This window comes from Rhinopithecus roxellana, chromosome 7 (assembly GCF_007565055.1).
Source record: "Rhinopithecus roxellana isolate Shanxi Qingling chromosome 7, ASM756505v1, whole genome shotgun sequence".
In the NCBI taxonomy this organism is placed as follows: domain Eukaryota; kingdom Metazoa; phylum Chordata; class Mammalia; order Primates; family Cercopithecidae; genus Rhinopithecus; species Rhinopithecus roxellana.
In genome coordinates, this window is record NC_044555.1 from 25644970 (window position 1) to 25668672 (window position 23703).

Genomic DNA, 23703 nt, shown 5'->3' on the forward strand with positions numbered 1-23703 from the left:
CGCTCCTCGTTTGGAGCAGCTGTCTTTGCGAGGCAATCTTCTGAATTGACTGGATCGGAATTGATCGTGAGAGTCGTAACCATCCGTTTTTGTACGAATAAAGTTGACAAACTTTTTTAGACGCCTTTGGCGTTTATGTTTAAAACGACACCACCTGCTAAGTAACAAACAGACTCTTCTTTATCGCCGTGGCAAAAATGCATTCTTCCCGTGTGTGTGTTTGTTTGTTTTTACCCTTCCGCTACACTCTTAAGAAACTTGGCCGCTTCCGCCCCGAGAGTGCCCTAACCGCGAGTCAGGTTGACAGGGCTGCTCGCATGCGCCGTCTCCACCGTGGTGTTTGTCGCAATGGGCGCTGCGCGGAGGGCTACATGGAATCTCGACTTTGCAGCTTGAAGTCATTTTGTTGGCGGCGCTGGTTACCGGCTACCTCCGCGCGGGCACTTGATTGTAACAGAAAGTAGTTCCGGCCCGTGTTGTTTCGGCCGAGGAGCCGTCGCCGCCATTTCAAGACCGTACTAGGTAGATGGCCAACTAGAGTTCCCAGGGTTCGAAGCCTGTAACTGCTGCCGCCGCTGAAGCCCTCCAGAGCACTGCTACGGCTGCTGCCCTTGTACTACTACCTCCAAATACGTTCTTGCCGGTAGTGGCGGCAGCAGGACCAATTACCTTTTTTTGCTCTCCCTCGAGAAGCTCCTGATGGCGTCTTCCGTGGGCAACGTGGCCGACAGCACAGGTACCGGTGTCCCGTTCTACCTTGGCAGATGCCCCCTTGGGGTCTCGCGCCGTCCTCTACCTTGTATCACTCCTTCCCTCCCTTACCTCGAACCATCCCCATTACATCAGTGACATTGCTGAGCTTTTCGTAGTAGATCGGGTTTTCCGCTGTCGTCCGCTTCCCGAACATTTCCTCCTCCTCCCTTGCTTGCTTTTTGCTCCCTTTCTTGCTTTGTTTTTATTTCGTAAATGTTGTAGCTTTCCACTCTCTTTGGGCGCTTCTATCACACGTGCGCGCTTAGAATGTCGTGGAATGGACTGCATTGGAATCCCTGCCCTTTCACTCCTTTGCAGCGGTTTTCTCCCCTAATTCCAGCTCTTCGCCTCTCCTTTTTCCCCTCCGTCTCCCCCTCCAGCCTTTTCCCCTTAGCCAGATTTGGTCCTTCTCTGCCAATCTAGGGCGGGGGTGCCGTTCCGATGTAATCATATCCTCACTTTGCATCACCCGAGGACGAGCAAAAGCTCGTCGATGGTGCCACAAGTCACCTCGAGAAGAGGGGACGTTGAGCAGCACCCCGCTAGGCAGTGCCTTTCTGGTGTTCTTTCGGTTGAGCGGTCCCAGTTTAGATTGGAAATTTCCAGGGGTTTCCTTTGCCACCGCTCAATTCCACCGCAGCCCTCAGCCCGGAGGGAACCACACCCTTCCCTTCGCGAGGTTGCCAGCCCCACTGTTCACTTCCTATCCTTGGGGGAGAAACCACCCCGATGCTGCTGCTTTGGCGTTGACCACCCTGCCCGCCCAATTCTCGCTTTGTGTTACTTTCTCGATGTATTCCTCCGCCGCCGCCTCTGGGTCTGCCATCCCCATTCTTTAGCCCAGCATCTCTTTATTCACAGGGTGTAATATTTTTTTAAGTTTCCATCCCTGCTTGAAGAGTTTGTAAAGCAACTGGAGTGTAGCTGCACAAGTACAAGGCGGTTGCCCTTTTAGACAATTCAGTCGCGAGCATTTGGTACTAAAAATACGAAAACAACCAAATTATAGGAGTGTCCTTCAGCTGCCTTTCCATATTGAGTCGATTTGGGCGGAAGGGGGTGGGGAATTGGGCTGCGCTTCTGAGGTTTCCCGCGAGGTTATTTTTTGGTTGTTTCTCAGTTGAGATGTGTGGAGGGTTTTAGTTCCTGTTTCTGGAAGTTGTGCTGTAAGTAGTAGGTGAATCGTCCATAGCATCTTATCCGTAATTGTAGGGAGTGGGATTAATAATTAGTCCGTGTCCCTCTCCCCACTTCTCCACCGTGATTTTCAAAGGTTTAAGATTCTGTACTAGCTTGCCCTTTTTAATGTGTTACTTTATTTGAGGAAGCTGTCGTTTCAAGTGTTAAAATAGATAAGCGGCATTGAAAAGTGACAATGTGTGAAAACAAGGAGTTAGGAAGTTCTAGAAACTTAGCTAAAATGTAATTTTAGTTTCTGTTAGAGAGATAACCTCTCCCAGATGTGGATGCCAGTCTCAGTGCTCTTTGTGTTGGTGGTCAGCTGTGCATTCTGTCAGGAAATTTACTTTGCTTTCCTCAGTATCCAGAACACTCAACAGCTCTAATGATTGGGGAGCTGGGCTCAAGATTGAACTCGTCACCTTAACCTTGGTAGAATTAAAAAATTTGTCCATAGTTTCCCATTTCAACCAGCTAGTGAAGTGCTACGGTCGAATTCCCAGTTTTAAGTATTTACAGTTGTGACAAGCAGTTTTTTCCCCTCTATGGGCTTTAGCTATATCCTTTAAAGATCTTGATGTATCTGGATTAAGTCAGTTGCAGCAAAGTGCTTTTATTTATTCATTATGTTGTGCTTTATCAAATATATTTTAGCGTCCATCCCCCCTCCTCCCCAACGTTTTGACCATTGCAGTTGCAGATAACTGCCTGGTTTATATAGGCTTGTTTGCACTGTCTTAATCCTTTAGTCAATACCAGAGCTCTTTGGAAAATGTTAGTGCTAAACCAACGTGGGTGGGATTTAGCCAATTTAGTCTCCTTGTGAGTTTGGGATGGTAGAGGAGCAGTAAAATCTTGGGTCTTTATTTGAAGTGTTTGATGACCCCTTTAACTATTTTGGTTGTTGACAAATGACAAACATCTTGTTTATCAGCTGTTTTAAAAATAGCACTTTGACTTTTTGGTTTTTTCCTTAGGCTCGTTTCTACTTGTCCTTTTAAATAATTAAATTGTGAAATATACAAACACATTGATAGAATTTAAAGAGTTAACACATCTGGTGTCCTCACTGAGGTTAAGACTGGTAGATTGTTACCAGTACTCCACTTCCACAAATCCAACCTGAAATATGGCACAAAATGTTAAGTTTTCCAATATGTTATTCTGGTATTACTAAGTCTTTGTGACCTTGCAAATCACACGTTTAATATTTTGTTTCTGTATGTAAACTAAGATATAAGGAATAATGTTCGGTGAATCCTTAGATGCTACCTATGATTTATAATTTAAAAGTACAAAGTATTTTTGGTCATAAAATGTAATCTCATATGGAAGTAAATATTCCTTTCTAGTTTGGGAAAGTATTAATGGGTGAATTCTAAAAATGTCAATTCTGCACTTGATGTTAACTTGGAGATATAAATAACGTGCAGAACACTCTAGTGCTTTACATAGTTTCAAGCATTTCCATTTTTAAGTTAAATATACCATATTTTTACATTTTTTTGTTTACATTTCTAACTTTTTGTTTTCCCCCCTCCTTCCCTCAAATGTTTTGATGATTCTCCAGAACCAACGAAACGTATGCTTTCCTTCCAAGGGTTAGCTGAGTTGGCACATCGAGAATATCAGGCAGGAGATTTTGAGGCAGCTGAAAGACACTGCATGCAGCTCTGGAGACAAGAGCCAGACAATACTGGTGTGCTTTTATTACTTTCATCTATACACTTCCAGTGTCGAAGGCTGGACAGGTAGGAGATGTGGGGGTACCTGCTCGTGATTGCTGCCTCTGGGTGCTGAGCTTGAAAAATGATACTTAAATATTTGAACTTGAAATTTTTCCAGTACCGGGTTTCAGCTGAGCCGCCAACGCACATCTGCTCTCTCTTGCCCACTTGTGACATGCCCAGCTGCCAGTTTTTCTCCTTCCTTTTGTGGTGGTGGTTATATTATCAGTATGACTAGGGACCTTTTCTAGATTTTTCTACCTGGGTCTGCTGCTTTCTAGACTCTGTTCAGGTAATAAATTATTATCAATGTATATCTGAGCATCCAGTCTCCCTTTCATGAGACCTGTCAGTTTGAGGGACTGAAATGCTCAGAAATGGTGTTTATGTATGCTGTGGCAGGAGATGCATACCTGAAGTTTCGTTAAGTTGTTCTGGTGTGTTGCTTTTAGTTAATCAGTTGAATTAATCAAAAGGGAAGAATTTGTGTTCCTGTCCTTTTAATAATTGTCATTCTGGCATATTTAGACACTTAAAGACATGCATCATTAAATCTTAACAAATGGAAAACGAGATTTTTCATCTTAATGATTGTGATTTCTAATGTGTGTGTGTGTGTTTTTTTATTTTTGTGATGGAATTTCGCTCTTGTTGCCCAGGCTGGAGTGTAGTGGCGTCATCTCGGCTCACTGCAACTTCCGCCTCCCAGGTTCAAGAGATTCAGTTGTCTCAGCCTCCCGAATAGCTAGGATTACGGGCATGCGACACCACGCCCAACTCATTTTTGTATTTTTAGTAGAGACGGGGTTCTCCATGTTGGTCAGGCTGGTCTTGAACTCCCGACCTCAGGTGATCTGCTCGCATTGGCCTCCCAAAGTGCTGGAATTACAGACGTGAGCCACCGAGCCCAGCCAATGTGGTAGTTTTGTAACAAGACCCTAGTTAGAATTTAAAAAAAAAATTTTTTTTTTTTTTGAGATGGAGTTTCACTCTTGTCACCCAGGCTGGAGTGCAGTGGAGCAATCTCAACTCACTGCAACCTCTGCCTCCCAGGCTCAAGCGATTCTCCTGCCTCAGCTTCCCGAGTAGCTGAGACTACAGGCGCCCGCCATCATGCCTGGCTAATTTTTTGTATTTTTAGTAGAGACAGGGTTTCACCATGTTGGCCAGGCTGGTCTCGAACTCCGGACCTCAGGTGATCCTCCCAAAGTGCTGGGATTACAGGCGTGAGCCACTGCACCCAGCCAGTAATTTTGTTTAATAAGAAAAAGCTTTTCATTTTGAAATGTAGAATACCTTCACTTTTGAAAATCTTTGATTTTCCAAATTTTTCTGGCTATGTACTAGTTAAAAGATAAGGTATTATATAATGAGCAATAGCGCAGGTCTCAAACTGTTTGAGTTGCATATGGGCCATACCTTCTCTTCTGTAATGTGAATACCCATGCATTAACACTTCTCACCTTTTCCAGATCTGCTCACTTTAGCACTCTGGCAATTAAACAGAACCCCCTTCTGGCAGAAGCTTATTCGAATTTGGGGAATGTGTACAAGGAAAGAGGGCAGTTGCAGGAGGCAATTGAGCATTATCGACATGCATTGCGTCTCAAACCTGATTTCATCGATGGTTATATTAACCTGGCAGCCGCCTTGGTAGCAGCGGGTGACATGGAAGGGGCAGTACAAGCTTACGTCTCTGCTCTTCAGTACAATCCTGTGAGTAAAATTTTAGTGGTTATTTTCCCTTCCTAGAAACCCAGAAAGAAACATAGTGTGATATTTCAGACACTAAAGTTGGTTTTCACATGGAATAAAGTCAAAAGTTTAGAAATGCTTATGTACTTAAAATGGTGAAATTGCTTTTAGCTGGTCTGCGTTATGTTAAAATATTTGTTTTATTTTGCAAGTTATATTAAAAAGCATAAAAATTCTTATTGCAAGAAACTACATCAATTTTAAAATAACACCTATAAAGTACAGGGCGCATGACTTTTTTTCTGCTGTGATTAACTTTGAATAAATTCTGGTAAGTGTTTGCAAGTTAATTGATTTTCAAGGAATTGTGGATAATGGGTCTTAATCTGTAAAATTTGTAATATAAAATAGTTTAAAACAAGATGCCACTATATGGAATGATGTGGAAACTAGGCTACGAAATTTCCTCAATATCCTGTTCTCTTTTCTTTCAATGTAATTAGAAGTGATAGAATTTAGATGATACTACTCACACTGGGCTTTTGATTAGTTTAAAAATTTTTTTTGTCTAAGTTGCAGATGTATTCTGGGAACAAGTGAGGCTCAACTGGCAGACCTTAAATTCATACTGTGTTTAGGATCTCTGAAAGATACAAAAGCATAAGACTTTCCCTCAGAACTTATGATGTAGTTAGAGAGAGTAGATGTAAACTTAAGAGGTAAGTGATAGTGGGGTTACAGAAATCTAGAAAAAGTTCCCAAGTTGCATTGTCAACATTCAGTTTTGTAACCTACCTGGAAATGGCTAAGTTTATTTTAGCTACCATTTACTGAAAGTCTGTGTGGTCACTCTACTGACAGCTTCAAATCATTGGTCTTAGTTAATCCTCACAATAATTCTTTAAAATAGATGATATTATTTCTGATTTTTATCAATTAAAAAAAAAACCATGGACTCAGGGTTATGTGCTTTCTTGGGATCACAAAGCTAGTAATGAAGTATTAATAGATATTAAAACCTGAGTCTGAATATCCTCAAAGCAAATGTTGAAGTGAAAAGAAATAAAAGTGGGATAATGTGCCCAGAGGGCACCTACCCATCAAAGCAGCCCTTAGCACAATCAAAAAACCATTGATCATATCCTGCTGTCCCTTAATCTCCATTTTATTGGTTAGGAAACTAAAACTGAATTTAGTAGTTTGCTCAAAGATCCAAAGTCACTTTTCATGATGACATCTATTAACAGTTTTTGTAGTGAATTTTGAGAGTTTAAACATGTCCTTAAAAAAAAATCCATTGCTTTAAAAAAATTTTTTTTAAGAGATGGAGTCTTGCTTTGTTGCCCAGGCTGTACTCATACTCCTGGGCTCAAGCAATCCTCCTGCCTCCACCTCCAGAGTAGCTGGGAGTACAGGTGTGTGCCACCACACCCAGCTTCTAAATTTATTGGTTTTTGAATGGATACAGTGAATACCTCCAGTTAGCACTCTTGGAGGTAGCAAATGAAACTAATTTCTCGTCTGTCTTTTCAGAGACACTCAGTATGTATATATGTACATTTGAGTGACTTTTTGTAAGTTTTATTGCAATACTAATCTAGCTAGTTACCCACAGAAAGTTTTAGGGAGTTTACCCACAAAAAGTATGTGCTGCCACTGGGCCTTGGACCCCATTTTTCCCAGGGATCAGGGCTCACCTCTGTACCCAGTTGTCACAGTAAGTTCTTTCCCTTTATTAATCAGGTTGATTCTACTCTTGTTGATAGTGTACTCTCTTACACAGCTGTGATTCTTGCCATCTTTGACTCTGATGCCCTTGGCTCAGATTTCCAATTGCCTATGTGTGTAGCAGAGCAGTCATTGCTACTGATAGTGTACCAAGCAGTAGGAGTATGTTGAGAAGGAAAACTAAAGTGAGAGATGGAACCATGCTATTTAATATCTAACCTGCTGTTAGCAGGAAGCTTATTGTTGTACCCTACCAAGGAAGTGAGATAGTACTAAAATAAATCATGGGATTACCTCTTGAATGCATTGAATGGCCATGTGTTCTCATCTGGTTCTATGTTTCCTTCTAGTGGAAGGTGCTGCTTTATTTATTTATTACTGTTTTTACCAATAAGAATGAAAATGGGATTGTGCAAATTCCCTTGATTTCAACTAAATGTGCCATAGTGATCATATTTTAATTTATTTCAGGATATCTAAAGTCTTAACTAGATTTAAACTTACTGTCAGATGCCTGTTGTCAATTCAGTACTGGTAGAATCTTGCGTCTGTTCCTTATGTTCTTGTTGACAGTGCTTAAATGCATTATTAGTACATTGTGGGCCTGAATCATAGATGTAGTTGGCATTCTATGAAAAATGGTTAAAGAAACTCAGGTTATTTTGGTTTTGCAGCAGTGAAAGAGTAGAATGTTAGGGTAGTATGTTTGGTAACCTTGGTGACTTTTCAACAGTGTTTAACTTTTTAAGTTAATAGATACGTCAATTTAGAAGTTCTCTGTGACTTGATTAGAGAAATTATCTTTGACACAGCTATCTCATTTTTTTCATTCTGAATTATCTTCTATAATGTTGGGTGTTTTCATAATTTTGGTAAGATTTTAGTCTGTCGTGTTTTTTTTTTGGAGACGGAGTTTTGCCCTTGTCACCCAGGCTGGAGTGCGGTGGTGCGATCTCGGCTCACTGCAACCTCTGCCTCCTGGGTTCAAACGATTCTTCTGCCTCAGCCTCCAAAGTAGCTGGGATCACAGGGCCCCACCACCACGCCTGGCTAATTTTTTGTATTTTTAGTAGAGACAGGGTTTCACCATGGTGGCCAGGCTTGTCTTGAACTCCTAACCTCAGGTGATCCGCCAGCTTCAGCCTCCCAAAGTGTTGGGATTACAAGCGTGATCCACTGTGCCCGGCCAGTCTGTTGTATTTGAAGATCTTATTGCAGATAGCATCTTGCAGTGGCAGCACATGTTCTTTTACATGATGACTCAACTAGAGTTGCCTATACCTGGCAATTCCTTTTACAAATTATGTATAAAATTGTCCTTTGTGTAACGGCTATAATCCCGAGTTGTTTTAAACAGGTCAGTTTCTGAATCTATAGGTTGTTGAATTTGTTGCTTGTGCTTTGATTGTGGATGCACAGAACGGAGAGCTGCTGGCATCCTGGCCATCATGTGTGTTCCTGTCATGTTATTTATTACTGCTGAGCCTCACTTATACAGCTGCACTGTAGAAAACCATACATTTCGATTCTTTTTGTTCTGCTTTTTGTTAAGGTTGCTGTGCAAATGTCATATTTAAATACGTGAGTGCTCATTGTGTATGCGATGCTTTGTTAGGAATTGGGGAGATGTGTTGTGGTTGAAGTTGGCGGGTTATAATATAAGACAGGACCTGACCCATAAAGGAAAAAATGGTGTAAGCTCCTCGGATGATAATTGTTGGAGAGTATTAATCAGAAGATTTCCTCGAGTGGGTGCTTATAACCTAAGCATTCTGTAGGAAGGTAAATAGCAAGTAGACTTCCTTGGCTGAAGTGGTAGTCAAGTAGTAACAAGAAGTGAATGTAGTAGAGGAGAGTCAATTGGAAGATTTAGAAAGAATAGAGAGGCTGAGGAGTTTGAATTTAATTTGAGAGGCAATTGAGAATTACTGTAGGTTTTTATCGACCTGATTTTACTTCATATGTATGTATGTATGTGTCTAGATGTTGTGGCTGGTGGGGGTGGGAGGCTCTAGGGGGAAAGGCAGGAAACTGATGCAATCTTAGGAGGAACAGTTCTACAGGAAAATCTTACTCATTTCCATCTCCTTTTATTCTCACGATTTTCCCTTGTTTACAGTGCCCTCCTCCTTTGTCTATTAAAACCCTTCTCATCCTTCAAGGCCCAGCTTAAACTTTTCTTATGAGCTCATCATCTAATTCTCTTAAAATTCTTTACTACTGAGTGGGCATTTAGTGTGTGCCTTGTCTTTTCACATAGATTTTAAGTCCCTTGATGATAAGGATTCTATATCTTTTCCCTACAGTTCCAGGCATGTTATTGAATTGAATAACAGTTTGCATGAAATGAATTAACCTGGATTGGATAGAATGGGCTAGTTTTGAGAAATATAATTGTCAAAAACGTTTTGATTTGATAGATGAAGCAGAAGTGATATCTTAGGTTTTGAACTGTTGGGAGAATGGTGGTGCCCTTGCGTTTTCTAGAAATTAGCTGTTCATGCACATAGGTTTGGATCCCCAGACAGGAGAATTGGATTTCACCGTTACAATTAATATGACGTTTTAGCTTTTTCTAAAACTGTCTTCTTGATTATCTTATAGTAATCTTGAAGATAATCTATTTTTAACTATGAGCATTATGTTAACTTGATTTAGTATACTGTAATGGATCTATATGATAACAACAAAATATAGATAGACAGATACACTGTCAGGACTTAAGTGGCATCCATCCAACAGTTCATAGAAACTAGAGGGTAATAAAATTATGCATTGGTTGGCTACTATGTATGGCCATTACAGTCATTGTTGGAGAATTATTGCAAGACTTCTGATTATTATGGCTTAGAAAAGGCATAGGAATTGGTAAAAGTCCAAACGTATATAACCACAATTATCAAGTAGTAGAAGGAGCTTGTATGAATGGATTGGATTATACAGTCATGGTCTGCCAAAACAGGGGTAACCCTTTAAGTTTAGAAAAAACATAGCCATACAAAGTAGATAGCAAGATTATATAATTCATTACTTCTGAGAGTATAGTGTTAAAAAGTGCTCAGACTAATTAGAGGAGAAGTCAAATAAGATTAATGGTACCTTTGATGTTTTGAGGATTAGTATTAGCCTTTTGTGCTCGAAGTGATGGGAGACAACCTAACTCTCTAGAACATCAGTCATTGCTTGAGGGACAGTACTGAGTCAGGAAGATCATGGAACTGACCCAGTATGGCTGACTGTAAGATTGTTGTGTGGCAGCCTGTCCTTTGTTGGCAGACTTTTTGGTTCACCTGATGGATGATACTATACAACCACAAAAGCTGTTTATCAGTAGAATTAATCAACTGATTTTGGAAACCATAATATAGTTCCAGAGCAAATCATATATATGATGATTTTTCGGCACAGTTGACAGAATTTCACTTTCTTTCTTTCTTTTTTTTTTTTTTGAGACGGAGTCTTGCTCTGTCACCCAGGCTGGAGTGCAGTGGCCAGATCTCAGCTCACTGCAAGCCCCGCCTCCCGGGTTTATGCCATTCTCCTGCCTCAGCCTCCAGAGTAGCTGGGACTACAGGCGCCCACCACCTCGCCCGGCTAGTTTTTTTTTGTATTTTTAGTAGAGACGGGGTTTCACCGGGTTAGCCAGGATGGTCTCGATCTCCTGACCTTGTGATCCGCCCGTCTCGGCCTCCCAAAGTGCTGGGATTACAGGCTTGAGCCACCGCGCCCGGCCAGAATTTCACTTTCTAGGACTTAAGTCTCTTTCACCCATGGAACAGTTTGGAATCATAAGCATACTTCCTATTGTCATTGTTTCTGCCTGTCGACTGGTAGATGTGACTGACAATGGCAAAATAGGGCAAATAAAAATTTAAGCTCACTGTTGTGATGAGTGTCTCATCTAGATGAACGGACTGGTGAGTCAGATGACTAGCAGCACAATTGAGCTGCTAATAAAAAGCAGAGTCAACTGCTTTTCATTATTCACCCACTCAACTCTAATGGCACTTAATACTAATGAGTAATCTAGTGGCAGGTGCCAGGATTGAGGCTTTGGTTGGATAATTCTTCTGCCCGATAGTGAAATGAAGTCAGGGTTTCTAAATATGCCTGACAGCCTAAGGGGAGGTTTGCTCATAGGTAGTCATTTGCTAAATATGTTTTTTTCCACTCTGGAAAATTTTCGGTCCTTGACACAGGAGTGATTCATCATAACCTTGAATAACATAGTTGGACAAATATTTGAGAGGTGTGTGTATATATGTATTTCTTTTCTTTTTTTTTTTTTTTGAGACAAGAGTCTCTGTCGCCCAGGCTGGAGTGCAGTGGCGCGATCTCGGCTAACTGCAGTCTCTGCCTCCTGGGTTCAACCGATTCTCCTGCTTAAGCCTCCCAAATAGCTGGGATTACAGGCACACGCTGCCATACCTGGCTAATTTTATATTTTTAGTAGAGATGGGGTTTCACCATGTTGGCCAGGTTGGTCTCGAACTCCTGACCTCAGGTGATCCTCCCACCTCGCCCTCCCAAAGTGCTGGGATTACAGGCATGAGCTACCGCGCCCGGCCTGATATATATATATATATATATATTTTTTTTTTTTTTTAACGTGACTGACATTTGGGGAGGAGAGAAAGAAGTTCTAGTAAGGTCCCATAGTCTTTTACCTGAAGCTAATGGGGCCAAATGCATTTCAACATTCAGAATTTTTAGGATGTTAGAAAGATAATACCATATATAAAACACCCAGAAAGGTCTGGAGCAGCACCTTTTATTTAGTAAAACACATTTATATTTCTGCAGCAAAAGATAGGAGTATTCATACTAAGTGAGATAACTAAATTCTGTAAATAGTTTCATGTCACCTCAAGTCAGGTTTAACCCTCAAATGAGGTTTTGGAACTTTTTGGGATTTGGAATTGTGGATGAGGGGTTGTGGTCCTGCACTGAAGTTTGTCAGGCAGTATCTTTAGTTGATAGAATGAAATGACAGGGAGCTAGATGCTTAAAAGTGATTTCAAGATATTTTTAATTGACAAAGCAGAGTATAATTAATGACAGTGTCTCTGGGTTTCTAGGATTTGTACTGTGTTCGCAGTGACCTGGGGAACCTGCTCAAAGCCCTGGGTCGCTTGGAAGAAGCCAAGGTAGGTGTTTGATAGAACACATTTAAACATCAGTGTTATGAAAACTTGTACTTTTTGCCAAGTCTTCAACTCTTCATTGAGCTATCTTCACAAAACAGTCCTTTGAAACTGAGGAAAACTGACGGCATGAATCGCCTCAGAATAGAGCAAGGCCAGGCTTTGGCATATCTGTTCTAAATCTGGGGGTAAAGCAAGAACCTGAACATTTTGGAGCCTTTCTGCTGAGCTAGACCATCTTTATAACACTGGGCTCCGTCATGATCTTATGTGGGAATAAATAACATTCCTTCAAATCTGAGGCTTGCCTGCTGGTGACAAGCAGAGCGCCTGTGATTTGGCTCAAGACTCCTATATGATGCAGGTGCCATTGAAAATGCTGCTCTTCTAAGTCCTTTGTGGCTTGTAAGTGGAGAAGAATTTCATCCAAATGTTACCCTGTAATACTGGCATTTAAAATTCTTATTTAACCTTCCTCCCTTCATCTTCCTCACCCTTTACAGTGGAAGAAAGGCTGTTAAAATGATTGCAAATTAATAATTGGAACATCCTGTCCCTTCTTGTCCCCACTCCCTTCCCAAGTTCCTTTTTCCTCTTTTCCAATCCTAGTTGTCTACCTTCTTTTCTTCCTCATTTCCTTCTTTTATTCCTCCCCACCCCAACCCCTTAAAAAAAAGCTCAGAAGGACAAAGCTGGTTTGTTTGGGAAATGGACTGATCGAAAGAAAACTTGCCCAAGTGGAAAGGTGGCTTTTAGCATTCTGTGTTTCCAAATAATGAATTTGAACACCAGGTTGGGTTAATTAAAGCTTTTGGTATAATTTAAAATTAAATTTATAATGCAGTTGTCTTGTTACAAGCCACCTTACGCAACCGCGCTGCAGGGGTGAGGAGTGGGGAGAAACCAGAATGCTTCTGAAACTCCCACCTGTTGCTCTGAGCCCCACGCGCATGCTAATGCGTGGAGTGTATGCGCAGCGTAGCTGTCTGTTTGACTGCTTCATCCAGGGAGGGAGAAGGCTTTTCAGCACCATCTAATGTTAAAAGGCACAGTTTTAAGTGCACAGCTCATAAATTCTGCTGACAGTTTGGATTAACCTTATGTAGGTTGCCAGCTAATGAATTGTAATTGATTTCAATCTTAGCCGATAAATCTAATTGGTAATTTATAGAACAAATATTTGATAAGTTCCTATTAATTGTCACCCCACCAAGCGGACAGCTAACATGAATTGCACTTCACTGCAGCTTTAGAGATCGGTTTAGGCTGAGACATTGCGCCTGCCTTAGGTTGCTGACTTCTTTATTTCAGAGCTCTGGAGACACCTAGTTTGAAAAATGTTATTCTGTTTTTTTGTGAGAACTTAGTAAACAAGAAAATACTCTTGAGTGAAATGCAATGTATTTCTTTTGTAATCAGTGCATTTGAAAATTCAAGCCAGCATATTCCTAGTAGATGGAAGCAAAATTAAGTTGTCTTTGTAGAAAATGAAGAGCCTTTCTTCCAGCAAAAATCCCTGCTGTATGCAATAGCCCTGATTAACCCTCTCCCTTCTGCATGTTTCCCATGTTACAGACTTGAGACTGTCCTCATTCCCATATGTAATAGACATCCAAAGAATTTCAATTGCTTTGTTGAACTTTTACTAATGATCTTGTTTTTATTTTCTCTCTTGTTTTTGGTTTTTCACCATTGATATTGTATTTAGAAGGTTTCAGGTGGGTGAAACCTCCTATTCCATGCGTAAGGTGCCTCGCTGAAGGGAGCTCGAGGCCTGGATCTAGGGCAGACACACAACCTCCTCCTCCTCTTCCAGCAAGGAACGCACCGAAAAGTCACATGATGAGAAATATGGTAACGGGTTTGTAACTGCCACAGCAAAACAATTTGCCTCCATGCCTGAATCTTCTGTCTTGTGGCTTCAGAAACAGCTTAAAATAATTTTATTTACAAGCAAGTTATGTAAGAGAATGTTTTATACTATAGCCACAATTCTGTCAAAGATAAGTAAAAGTTAATTGATATTAAAAATTATTAGAGATAATTTACTTAGTAAAAGCTTCTAACTCTTCTTGTTGTTCATTTTTTTTTCCTTTTTTCTTCTTTGTTTGGATTGCAGCATTCTGCTCTTCTGATGATGCGCTGTGACCCTGCAGTAGCGCACAGGCTGCGCAGCGTTAATGCGCATTGCGTGCGAATGAACCCCTGTGAACGGTTGACTAGATGAGTAATCTGATTGACTGGCTCCCTCAGTCCTATTCTGTAGCCTTTTTGGATAAAATTGGGTTTTAACGTACCTCGAGTCCAACTAATCTCATTAAACGAATATTCTCTATGGGCCTGTCTAGTAGATTAATGGATCTGGTTGGCCGTTTGCTGCGTCTGGGGGTGTTCTATGTAGCGCAGCAGTTCGCAGCGATTGCGCAGTGCGATGCTGTTAGGTTGCGCAAGCGATGTTTGCGCTCGCATTACAGGGACCTCAACCTAGGTGCAATCCTGTCATGTGAGGTTTCAGCTTCAGTCCTCCTTGGGAGACAGGGGCATTGTGAGAATGTAACTTAAGGCCTGGCTTTATGATATCCAACTTGGCAGAAAGACATTTTTCTCTTCAGTAGCATAGTTTTGATGTTAGTGAGGAACGTTGTTGAAGAGCAGCATTTCCCAAAATGTGTTTCCTAGTATTCTAATAAAATGCCCAATGAAAGAAGAGTTCCATGGTCAACTAAGTTCAGGGAACCCTGTTATACTATTAAAGGCTTAGGGAAGTCCAGTAAAGAAACCCGTTTTCCTAATTTATTTGATCATGAACTCCTTTTTTTTCAGCCATACCTCTTAACACCTCATAGAACACACTTTGGGAAACAGTGGGGGTAGGAAAACTCGGCCTCAAGTTGCGCCCTCTAGATAGCACTTGAAAACATGACAAGGGTCAGTAGTTGTTTGGATAAGAAAACTCCATCACAGAGCCTTATAGCACCTGACTTCACAGTTAAGTCCCAGTGTAAGGGTTGGTCTTTGGTTGGCAGAACTGAACATGGTGGTTTGCACTTGGGTTCTGGTGGCGCAGGCGCAGGAGCAGCCAGCTGTGGCAGCGCATTAGTTTTGGCGCAAGCGAGCCTATGCTGCAGGGTCACTTTTGGCTGGTCAGAGAAGGAATAATGATATCACCTTCTTCCCCCCTCCCCCCAATCTTTTTTTTTTCCCTTTACAAATTTTCCCCTTTCCCTTTACCTCCTTTCCCTCCCATCTTCTTTCATTAACCCCTCCTAAGGCATGTTATTTGAAAGCAATTGAGACGCAACCGAACTTTGCAGTAGCTTGGAGTAATCTTGGCTGTGTTTTCAATGCACAAGGGGAAATTTGGCTTGCAATTCATCACTTTGAAAAGGTTAGTCATTAAATTAATAATTGGTATTTTTGAAGTGCTTACGTGTGTAGTGTTTTTACTAGAACTAAATAATAGGTGTTAACCAGTCACATTATATCTTTGTTTCTCTGGCAGTATAGGCAGTATGTGACTTACAGAGAACAATGACTTGACTTAAATATTTTTTCAACTTGACAGTGGTGCAAAAGAGATACACATTCAATAGAAATTGTACTTTGAGTACCCATGTAGCCTTTCTAGTTTTCCCTTTCAATACAAGATTCAGTAAATTACATGAGATGCCCAACACACTATTATAAAATAGGAAGGAGGCTGAGGCCGGAGGATCACTTGAGCCCAGGAGTTTGAGGCTGCAGTGAGCTATGACCATGCCACTGTACTTAGCCTGAGTGACAGAGTGAGACCCTGTCTCTAAGATTAAAAAATAAAAAGGTACCATAAAGACACATGCATGCATATGTTCATCACTTCACAATAGCAAAGACATGGAATCAGCCTAGATGCCCATCAATGGTGGGCTAAAGAAAATGTGGTACATATATGCCATGGAATACCATGTAGCCATCACAAATGAAATCATGTCCTTTGTAGCAGCATGGACACAGCTGGAGGTTATTATCCTAAGTGAATTAACGCAGGAACAGAAAACCAAATACTGCACGTACTCACAAGTGGGAGCTAAGCATTGGGTACACATGGACAGAAAGGGGAACAATAGACAGCAGGGCTTACTTGAGGATGGAGTGTGGGAGGAGTGTGAGGGTACAAAAACTACTCACTGGGTACTATGTTCACTACCTGATGGACAAAATCATTTGTATACCAAATTGCTTTGACACAATTTACCCATGTAACAAACCTGCATGTGTACCCCGAACCTAAAATAAATGTTGGAATTAAAATAAAACTCATATTAAAGTTTTAAAAAAGGGCTTTGTATTAGATAATTTTACCCAACTGTAGACTAATGTGTTCTGAGCATGTTTAAAATGAGGCTAGGTGGGCCAGGTGCGGTAGCTCACACCTGTGATCCCAGTGCTTTGGGAAGCCGAGGGCAGATTGCTTGAGCTTAGGAGTTGAAGACCAGCCTGGACAACATAACGAGACCCTGTCTCTACAAAAATTTTAGCTGGGTGTGGTGGTGTGCACCTGTAGTCCCAGCCATTTGCAGGGCTGAGGTGGGAGGATTGCTTGGGCCTGGGAGCTGGAGGTTGCAGTGAGCCGAGATTGCACCACTGTACTCCAGCGTGGGTGACAAAGTGAGACCCTGTCTCAAAAAAAAAAAAAAAAAAAAAAATTTAGGCTAAGCTAGGATGTTCAGTGTTTTAAATGCATTTCGACTTAAGGTATTTTCAACTTATGATGGGTGTATTGGGACATAACCCCATCCTAAGTTGAGGAATATCTTTGTTGCAGTGTTTGCTGGATAGCACATGGTATGGCAGTTTCCAGTTTTGTGTTGAAAATGTACTTTAGGCTGTGTACAGTGGCTCACACCCGTAACCAGCACTTTGGGAGGCTGAGGTAGGAGGATTGCTTGAGTCTAGTATTTTGAGACCATTCTGGGCAACATAGTAAGACCCTATCTCTACAGAAAATACAAAAAGTAGCCATGCGTGGTGGTCCACGCCTGTAGTCACAGCTACTGGGGAGGCTGAGATGGGAGGATCACCTGAGCTTGGGAGTTTGAGTCTGCAGTGAGCTGTGATCATGCCACTGCACTCCAGCCTGGGCGACAGAGTGAGACCCTGTCTCAAAAAAAATGTACTTTAGTAATTAAAAATGATTTTTATAAATGGGCTTTAAAGAAGCAGGGCTTCTTGGTGAAAAGGCAGATTCCAGGTCTGGGGCAGCAAATTTAAAAAATGTTTTGGAATGTCTGGTCATACCAGAAAGCAAGGAAGCTTTGACATATTACTTTGTGTCAAAAGGACTCAGGAAGCAACTTGAGGAGGCTCCCACTGGCTAAAGATAAAGATGGAGACTTGAGCATCAATAGGAATAATAACTGAAATATACTACAACTTACCAAATATGTTTAAATCTATGAGCTCATAATTATGCTAAAACATTCATTGGTCACCTTTGGAAGACTTATATATTAAGGAGCAATTAATTTGGAAAACTGGTTAAAAAGAGAAGAATAAAGTTTTTGAGGAACCTCTATACTAGTTCCCAAAACGGCTTTACCAATTTATACTTCCCCCATCAGTTACAAGGCTTCCCTTTCTTTACATCGTCACTAATACTTGTTATTATTCGTCCTTTTGATGATAGCTATACTAACAAGTGTGAGATGCTAACTCATGGTTTTATTTTGCATTTCCCTGATGATTAGTGATGTTGAGCATAGTTTTTATGCATCTTACCTGCCATTTTTTTTTTGAGATGAGGTCCTGCTCTGTTGCCCAGGCTGGAGTGCAGTGGCGTCATAATAGCTCACTGCAACCTCAAACTCCTGAGCTCAAACCTCCCATCTTGACCTCCCAAAGTGATGGGATTACAGACATGAGCCACTGTGCCTGGCCTGTACCTCTTCTTTTGAGAAATGTCTGTTTAGATCCTTTGCCTGTAGTTTAATGGGTGTATTGGCTACTGAGTTGAGTTCCTTATCCCTTTATCAGATGTATAGTTTGCAAATCTCCTAACCCGGGGGTTGCCTATTCAGGCTGTGTAATTGTTTCCTTTACCGTGCAGAAGCTTTTTAGTTTGATGCAATCTCATTGCGTATTTTTGCTTTTGTTACCTGTGCTTTATGCTAAGTGAAATAAACCAGGCACAGAAAGTTAGATACTGTATTATATCACGTATTTGTGGAATCTAAAAAAGTTGATTTCATAGAAACAGTAGAAAGGTGGTGAGGCTTGAGGGGTGAAGGAGGGATGGGGAAAAGGGAGATATTGGTCAAAGTGCACAAAGTTTCAGTTAGACTGGAGGAGTAAGTTTTAGTCATCTATAGTACTGCATGGTGACCACAGTTGTTAATCATGTATATTTCAAAATTGCAAAAAGAATAGGTTTTTAATGTCCTCAACCACAGAAAATAGGTGATGGATATGTTAATTAGCTTGGTTGAATATTTCTAAAATGTATACATGGATCAAACCATCACATTGTATGCCATAAATATACACAATTATATGTCAACTTTAAATTTAAAAATTAAAAGTATAAAGCGTTTGTCTTCCCTCTCCTGTATGAATTGGACCATAGAGTAACCTAATAGTTGATGGGGGAAGCTTCTCTTTATAAAAGCATTCTAGCTAATAAGTGAAGAAGGAATGATATAGTATCATCATTAATAGTTAAAGAATTTAGGCCGGGCGTGGTGGCTCATGCCTGTAATCCCAGCACTTTGGGAGGCCATGGTGGGTGGATCACCTGAGGTCAGGAGTTTGAGACCAGACTGGCCAACATGGTGAAACCCGGTCGCTACTAAAAATACAAAAATTAGCTGGGCATGGTGGCAGGAGCCTGTAATCCCAGCTACCCGAGAGGCAGAGGCAGGAGAATCGCTTGAACCTGGGAGGCGGAGGTTGCAGTGAGCCAAGATTGCGCCATTGCACTCCAGCCTGGGTGACAGAGCAAGACTCCATCTCAAAAAAAAAAAAAAATAAATAAAATAAATAAAGCATTTATCAGTGACAAAAATGAGATATAATCAGGTATTAAGTACCTTGTGATAAACAATTTCACTGGTGAAGTAGTCTTGCAAAAAGAGAAAAGAACACAAACCTAATTAAGCTTCTGGTTCTACCTACCAATTCATAGGAGATATACGGGACAGGAAACATGTTAAAGGACGCCATAGGGATGCAGTCAGCAAAATTCAAACTTTGGGAAGCTGACCTTACTTCAACAAATTGTAGTAATAAAAATGGAAATTTGAATTAAACTTTAGGCTGGGTGTGGTGGCTCACCCCTGTAATCCCAGCACTTTGGGAGGCTGAGGCAGGTGGATCACTTGAGGTCAGGAGTTTGAGACCAGCCTGGCCAAGATGGTGAAACCCCATCTCTACTAAAAATACAAAAGAAAGAAAAAAGCCGGGTGCGGTGGCCTGTGCCTATAATCCCAGCTACTCAGGAGGCTGAGGCAGGAGAATTGCCTGAACCTGGGAGGAGGAGGTTGCAGTGAGCCAAGATTGTGCCACTGCACTCCAGCCTGGGCGACAGAGTGAGTGACACTCCACCTCCAAAAATAAATAAATAAATAAATAAATAAACTTTTAAAGGATTGAAAGAAAGGCACATTGACAAATTATATGGGTCTTATTTGGATCCTGACTCAATGAGAAATTGGACCACTGAATGGAATTTTTTTTTTTTTTTTTTTTTCTGAGACAGGGTCTTACTCTGTCTCCCAGACTGGAGTGCAGTGGTGTGATCTTGGCTCACTGCAACCTTCACCTCCTGGGCTCAAGGGATTCACTTGCCTCAGCTTCCGGAGTAGGTGGGACTACAGGCATACGCCATCACGCCCGGCTAACTTTTTGTATTTTTAGTAGAGACGGGGTTTTGCCATGTTGCCCAGGTCTTGAACTCCTGAGCTAAGGCAGTCGACCTGCCTCGGCCTCCCAAAGTGCTAGGATTACAGGCATGAGCCACCGCGCCCAGCCGATATTTAATATGAAGGAATTGCTGTCTTTTTTTGTTTGTTTGTTAAGTAGGATAATGGTATTGTGGTTAGGTTGGGAGGAAAAAGCTTGTGTTGTCCCTGAGATACATACTGAAATATTTTCGAATGGAATGTGTCTGGGTTTTGCTTCAAAATGATCTGCGAAGAGGGGGAGTAAGTTGGAGTATGGATTAAATAAGATCAAACATGATATATGAATTGTTGAAAATGAATAATGGAGACTGGGTGTTATGTTCCTCTACTTTTGTATGTGTTTAGACGTTTCTATTATAAAGTTTAAAAGTTTTTGGAGTGGACATCTATCACTATAGACAATCTAAATTAAATGCATCACGCTGTGTTTACTACAGAGTTGTCATCTAAGTGAAGATGAAGTGTTCTTTTTTTATTTTTTTTGAGACAGAGTCTCACTCTGTTGCCCAGGCTAGAGTGCAGTGGCACGATCTCGGCTCACTGCAGCCTCCGCCTCCCAGGTTCAAGCAATTCTCCTGCCTCAGCCTCCCGAGTAGCTGGGATTACAGGTGTTAGCCACCATGCCTGGCTAATTTTTTTTTTTTTTTTTTTTTAGTAGAGACACGATTTCACCATGTTGGCCAGGCTGGTCTTGAACCCCGGGCCTCAAGTGATCTGCCCGCCTTGGCCTTCCAAAGTGCTGGGATTACAGGCATGAGCCAGTATCTTTCTTGATCAGTGGTTCTCTTCCTTGGTTACACATGAGGAGCTTATAAAAGATCTGGACCCTATCTTCAGAGGGTCTGATTTAACTGGCCTGTGATAGAGCCTAGGTACCTTTTCTAGGAGGTAAATTCTTAATATACTGCCAGGGTTGAGAATCACTGCTCTAGACAACATGACAGCTATTTGAATGATACCGTTTAATGGTTAGTATTTCCTTGAAGTATTGTATCTTACTGTATATACAGCACTATTTGCATGTCTTAATAAGGTCTTGCTGAGCATGTAGTTCTATGCATACAACTGAGGTATATATTTTCCTTTTCAGTAAGAGTTTGCTGCCTCTTTTGCCACTATTTTTTCAGAAGAGTTAAACTGGTGTAATTGTGAATAAAATAGGGCCAATCATTAGAAGTATTCAGTTTAATGAAATTGGAGCAGGCCCATTTTAAATTTTTCTGTTCAGGACCCATTTTGCTCCTGAGAACATGAGGCATGAGAAGTTACTTTGATAATATTGAGGTTTGTAAAAATAATGAGAAGGCACTAAATAAATCATTGGTTTATTAAAATGAAATGTAATTGAAACTCTGCAAGGACCTTGGAGTAAAAAAACTGTAATTGGGAAGTTGATCTGGTGAAATCCTAACTTGCTGTGAGTAACTAACTGTCCTGAAATTTTTAGGCTGTCACCCTTGACCCAAACTTTCTGGATGCTTATATCAATTTAGGAAATGTCTTGAAAGAGGCACGCATTTTTGACAGGTGAGAGAATGTTCTGTTTAATAAATTTTCTTGAATCTTTGTTGTATTGACACTTGACAGTTTGGAGCGAAATGATGACAATAGTCAATTGAAACACATTTGCCTTTTCTAGTACGTTGTTCCCTGCCCATGTCTGCTGTGTTGCCTTTTATTTATAGGTGTTCGTTGCCTGAGTTTTTGTTGTTGGCTTTCCTCAAAGCCATTATCCTTCTCATTGGGAGTTTAGTTGAAATTTTTTAATTGTAAAATGGTTGAAGTGGTTCTTTCTTAGACTAAATTATTCCTTTGACCTGATTTAGAAAGCACAGTAAATCCTGACTTTTAACTTTTTGTTGTTGTTGTGAAAGGGCAGCCTATTTTTTATGTGGGAGTACAAAATTTCTCAGTGTAAAGACACATTTTATAAAGGTATGATTTTGGTTTGAGGTTAAAATATAATACAGCATGAATTATGTAATTACAATGACTTGATATATTTTGATATAGTACAGCTTGAATGAGTTGTAACAAACCATCCATTAAGAATGAGTTACATTTTGTGTATGTGTGTGTGTGTGTTTATTTACAGAGCTGTGGCAGCTTATCTTCGTGCCCTAAGTTTGAGTCCGAATCATGCAGTGGTACATGGCAACCTGGCTTGTGTATACTATGAGCAAGGCCTGATAGATCTGGCAATAGACACCTACAGGCGGGCTATCGAACTACAACCACATTTCCCTGATGCTTACTGCAACTTAGCCAATGCTCTCAAAGAGAAGGGCAGTGTAAGGATTTTTACTCATTCTATTTGTTATCTGGTAGGATTAAGAGTCTTTTCTGGCCAGGTGTGGCGGCTCACACTTGTAATGCCAGCACTTCGGGAGGGTGAGATGGGAGGATTGCTTGAGCCTAGGGTTTTGAGACCAGCCTAGGCAACATGACGAAACCCTGTCTCTACAAGAAATACAAAAATTAGCCGGGCATGGTGGCGTGCACCTGTAATCCCAGCTTCTTGGGAGGCCAAGGTGGGAGGATCGATTGAGTCCTGGGAGGTTGGAGCTGCAGTGAGCCGTGATTGTGCCACAGCACTCCAGCCTGGGCAACAGAAGACTCTGTCTCAAAAAATCACAAAAACCAAAAAACAGCAAAAAATGAAAGTCTTTTGTTCAAGTATTGAGATGGTATATTGGTTTACTTTAGAGTTTTGGTTGAGGGTAAGAATACCAAAAAATAGCAATTTTCTGTAGCATTACCAGCCATTAGGCTTAATTAAGCAATTATTAGAATAGTATCAGTGGAGGCTTTATGATTCTCTACAGTTTTTGAAGACTTTGTTTTGTTTTCTAGGTTGCTGAAGCAGAAGATTGTTATAATACAGCTCTCCGTCTGTGTCCCACCCATGCAGACTCTCTGAATAACCTAGCCAATATCAAACGAGAACAGGGAAACATTGAAGAGGCAGTTCGCTTGTATCGTAAAGCATTAGAAGTATGTGAGGGTGGTGTAGCTGGGTATTTAGCGTGATAGTAGAGGGAAAGCAGTTAAGTTTACCATCATCCACCTCTTTTGTAAAAATAGTGGTTGAATCATTTACAAGAGGATTATTCATTGAAATAGTAATTGAGTACCTAAGGTATGATGTGAGGCCCTATGTGACATTCCAGAAGATCCCTGCATTCAGAGTTCATTATTCTGTGGATAAGATCTGTACAAAAAAATTAAACATTAACCCACAGTTCAAGAGAAGTTACTGATAAGTATAAAATCTTAGTGCCTGATGGCTGTATAGTAGTGGTTAGTAGATACGGTAGGAGTTTAGCAGAGAGAGATCTCAGTGGTGTTGGAGTCAGGTGGTCAGGATAAACTAAGAGCAGAAGAGGTGTACCTCATTATGTTTGAAACAAGAAGAGGTATAAAATAGAGGAAGAGGTAGAATTTGAGAATGAGTAGACTTTGAAAAGGTAGAGACAAGTTTAGGGATGTAAACGTACTTGGGCAAAGTTCTTAAGGTTGTGGTGAGTTATTACCGCTGCT

At 41.0% G+C, this 23703-nt stretch overlaps 1 protein-coding gene across 2 annotated transcripts in view; it reads left to right on the forward strand.

Moving 5' to 3' along the window:
- Positions 1–467: 467 nt before the first annotated feature.
- Positions 468–23703, forward strand: part of OGT (O-linked N-acetylglucosamine (GlcNAc) transferase) — a 42766-nt gene continuing 19530 nt past the window's right edge. Inside the window, exons 1-8 of one of the 2 annotated variants that reach the window (XM_010366585.2) lie at positions 468–736; positions 3503–3683; positions 5132–5375; positions 12161–12229; positions 15498–15614; positions 21611–21690; positions 22259–22454; positions 23017–23157. In XM_010366585.2, the coding sequence (XP_010364887.1) occupies positions 700–736; positions 3503–3683; positions 5132–5375; positions 12161–12229; positions 15498–15614; positions 21611–21690; positions 22259–22454; positions 23017–23157 (1065 nt within the window). In that variant the 5' untranslated portion in view covers positions 468–699. The remainder of the gene's footprint in view (positions 737–3502; positions 3684–5131; positions 5376–12160; positions 12230–15497; positions 15615–21610; positions 21691–22258; positions 22455–23016; positions 23158–23703) is intronic. The other variant, XM_010366586.2, reaches the window with a different exon arrangement.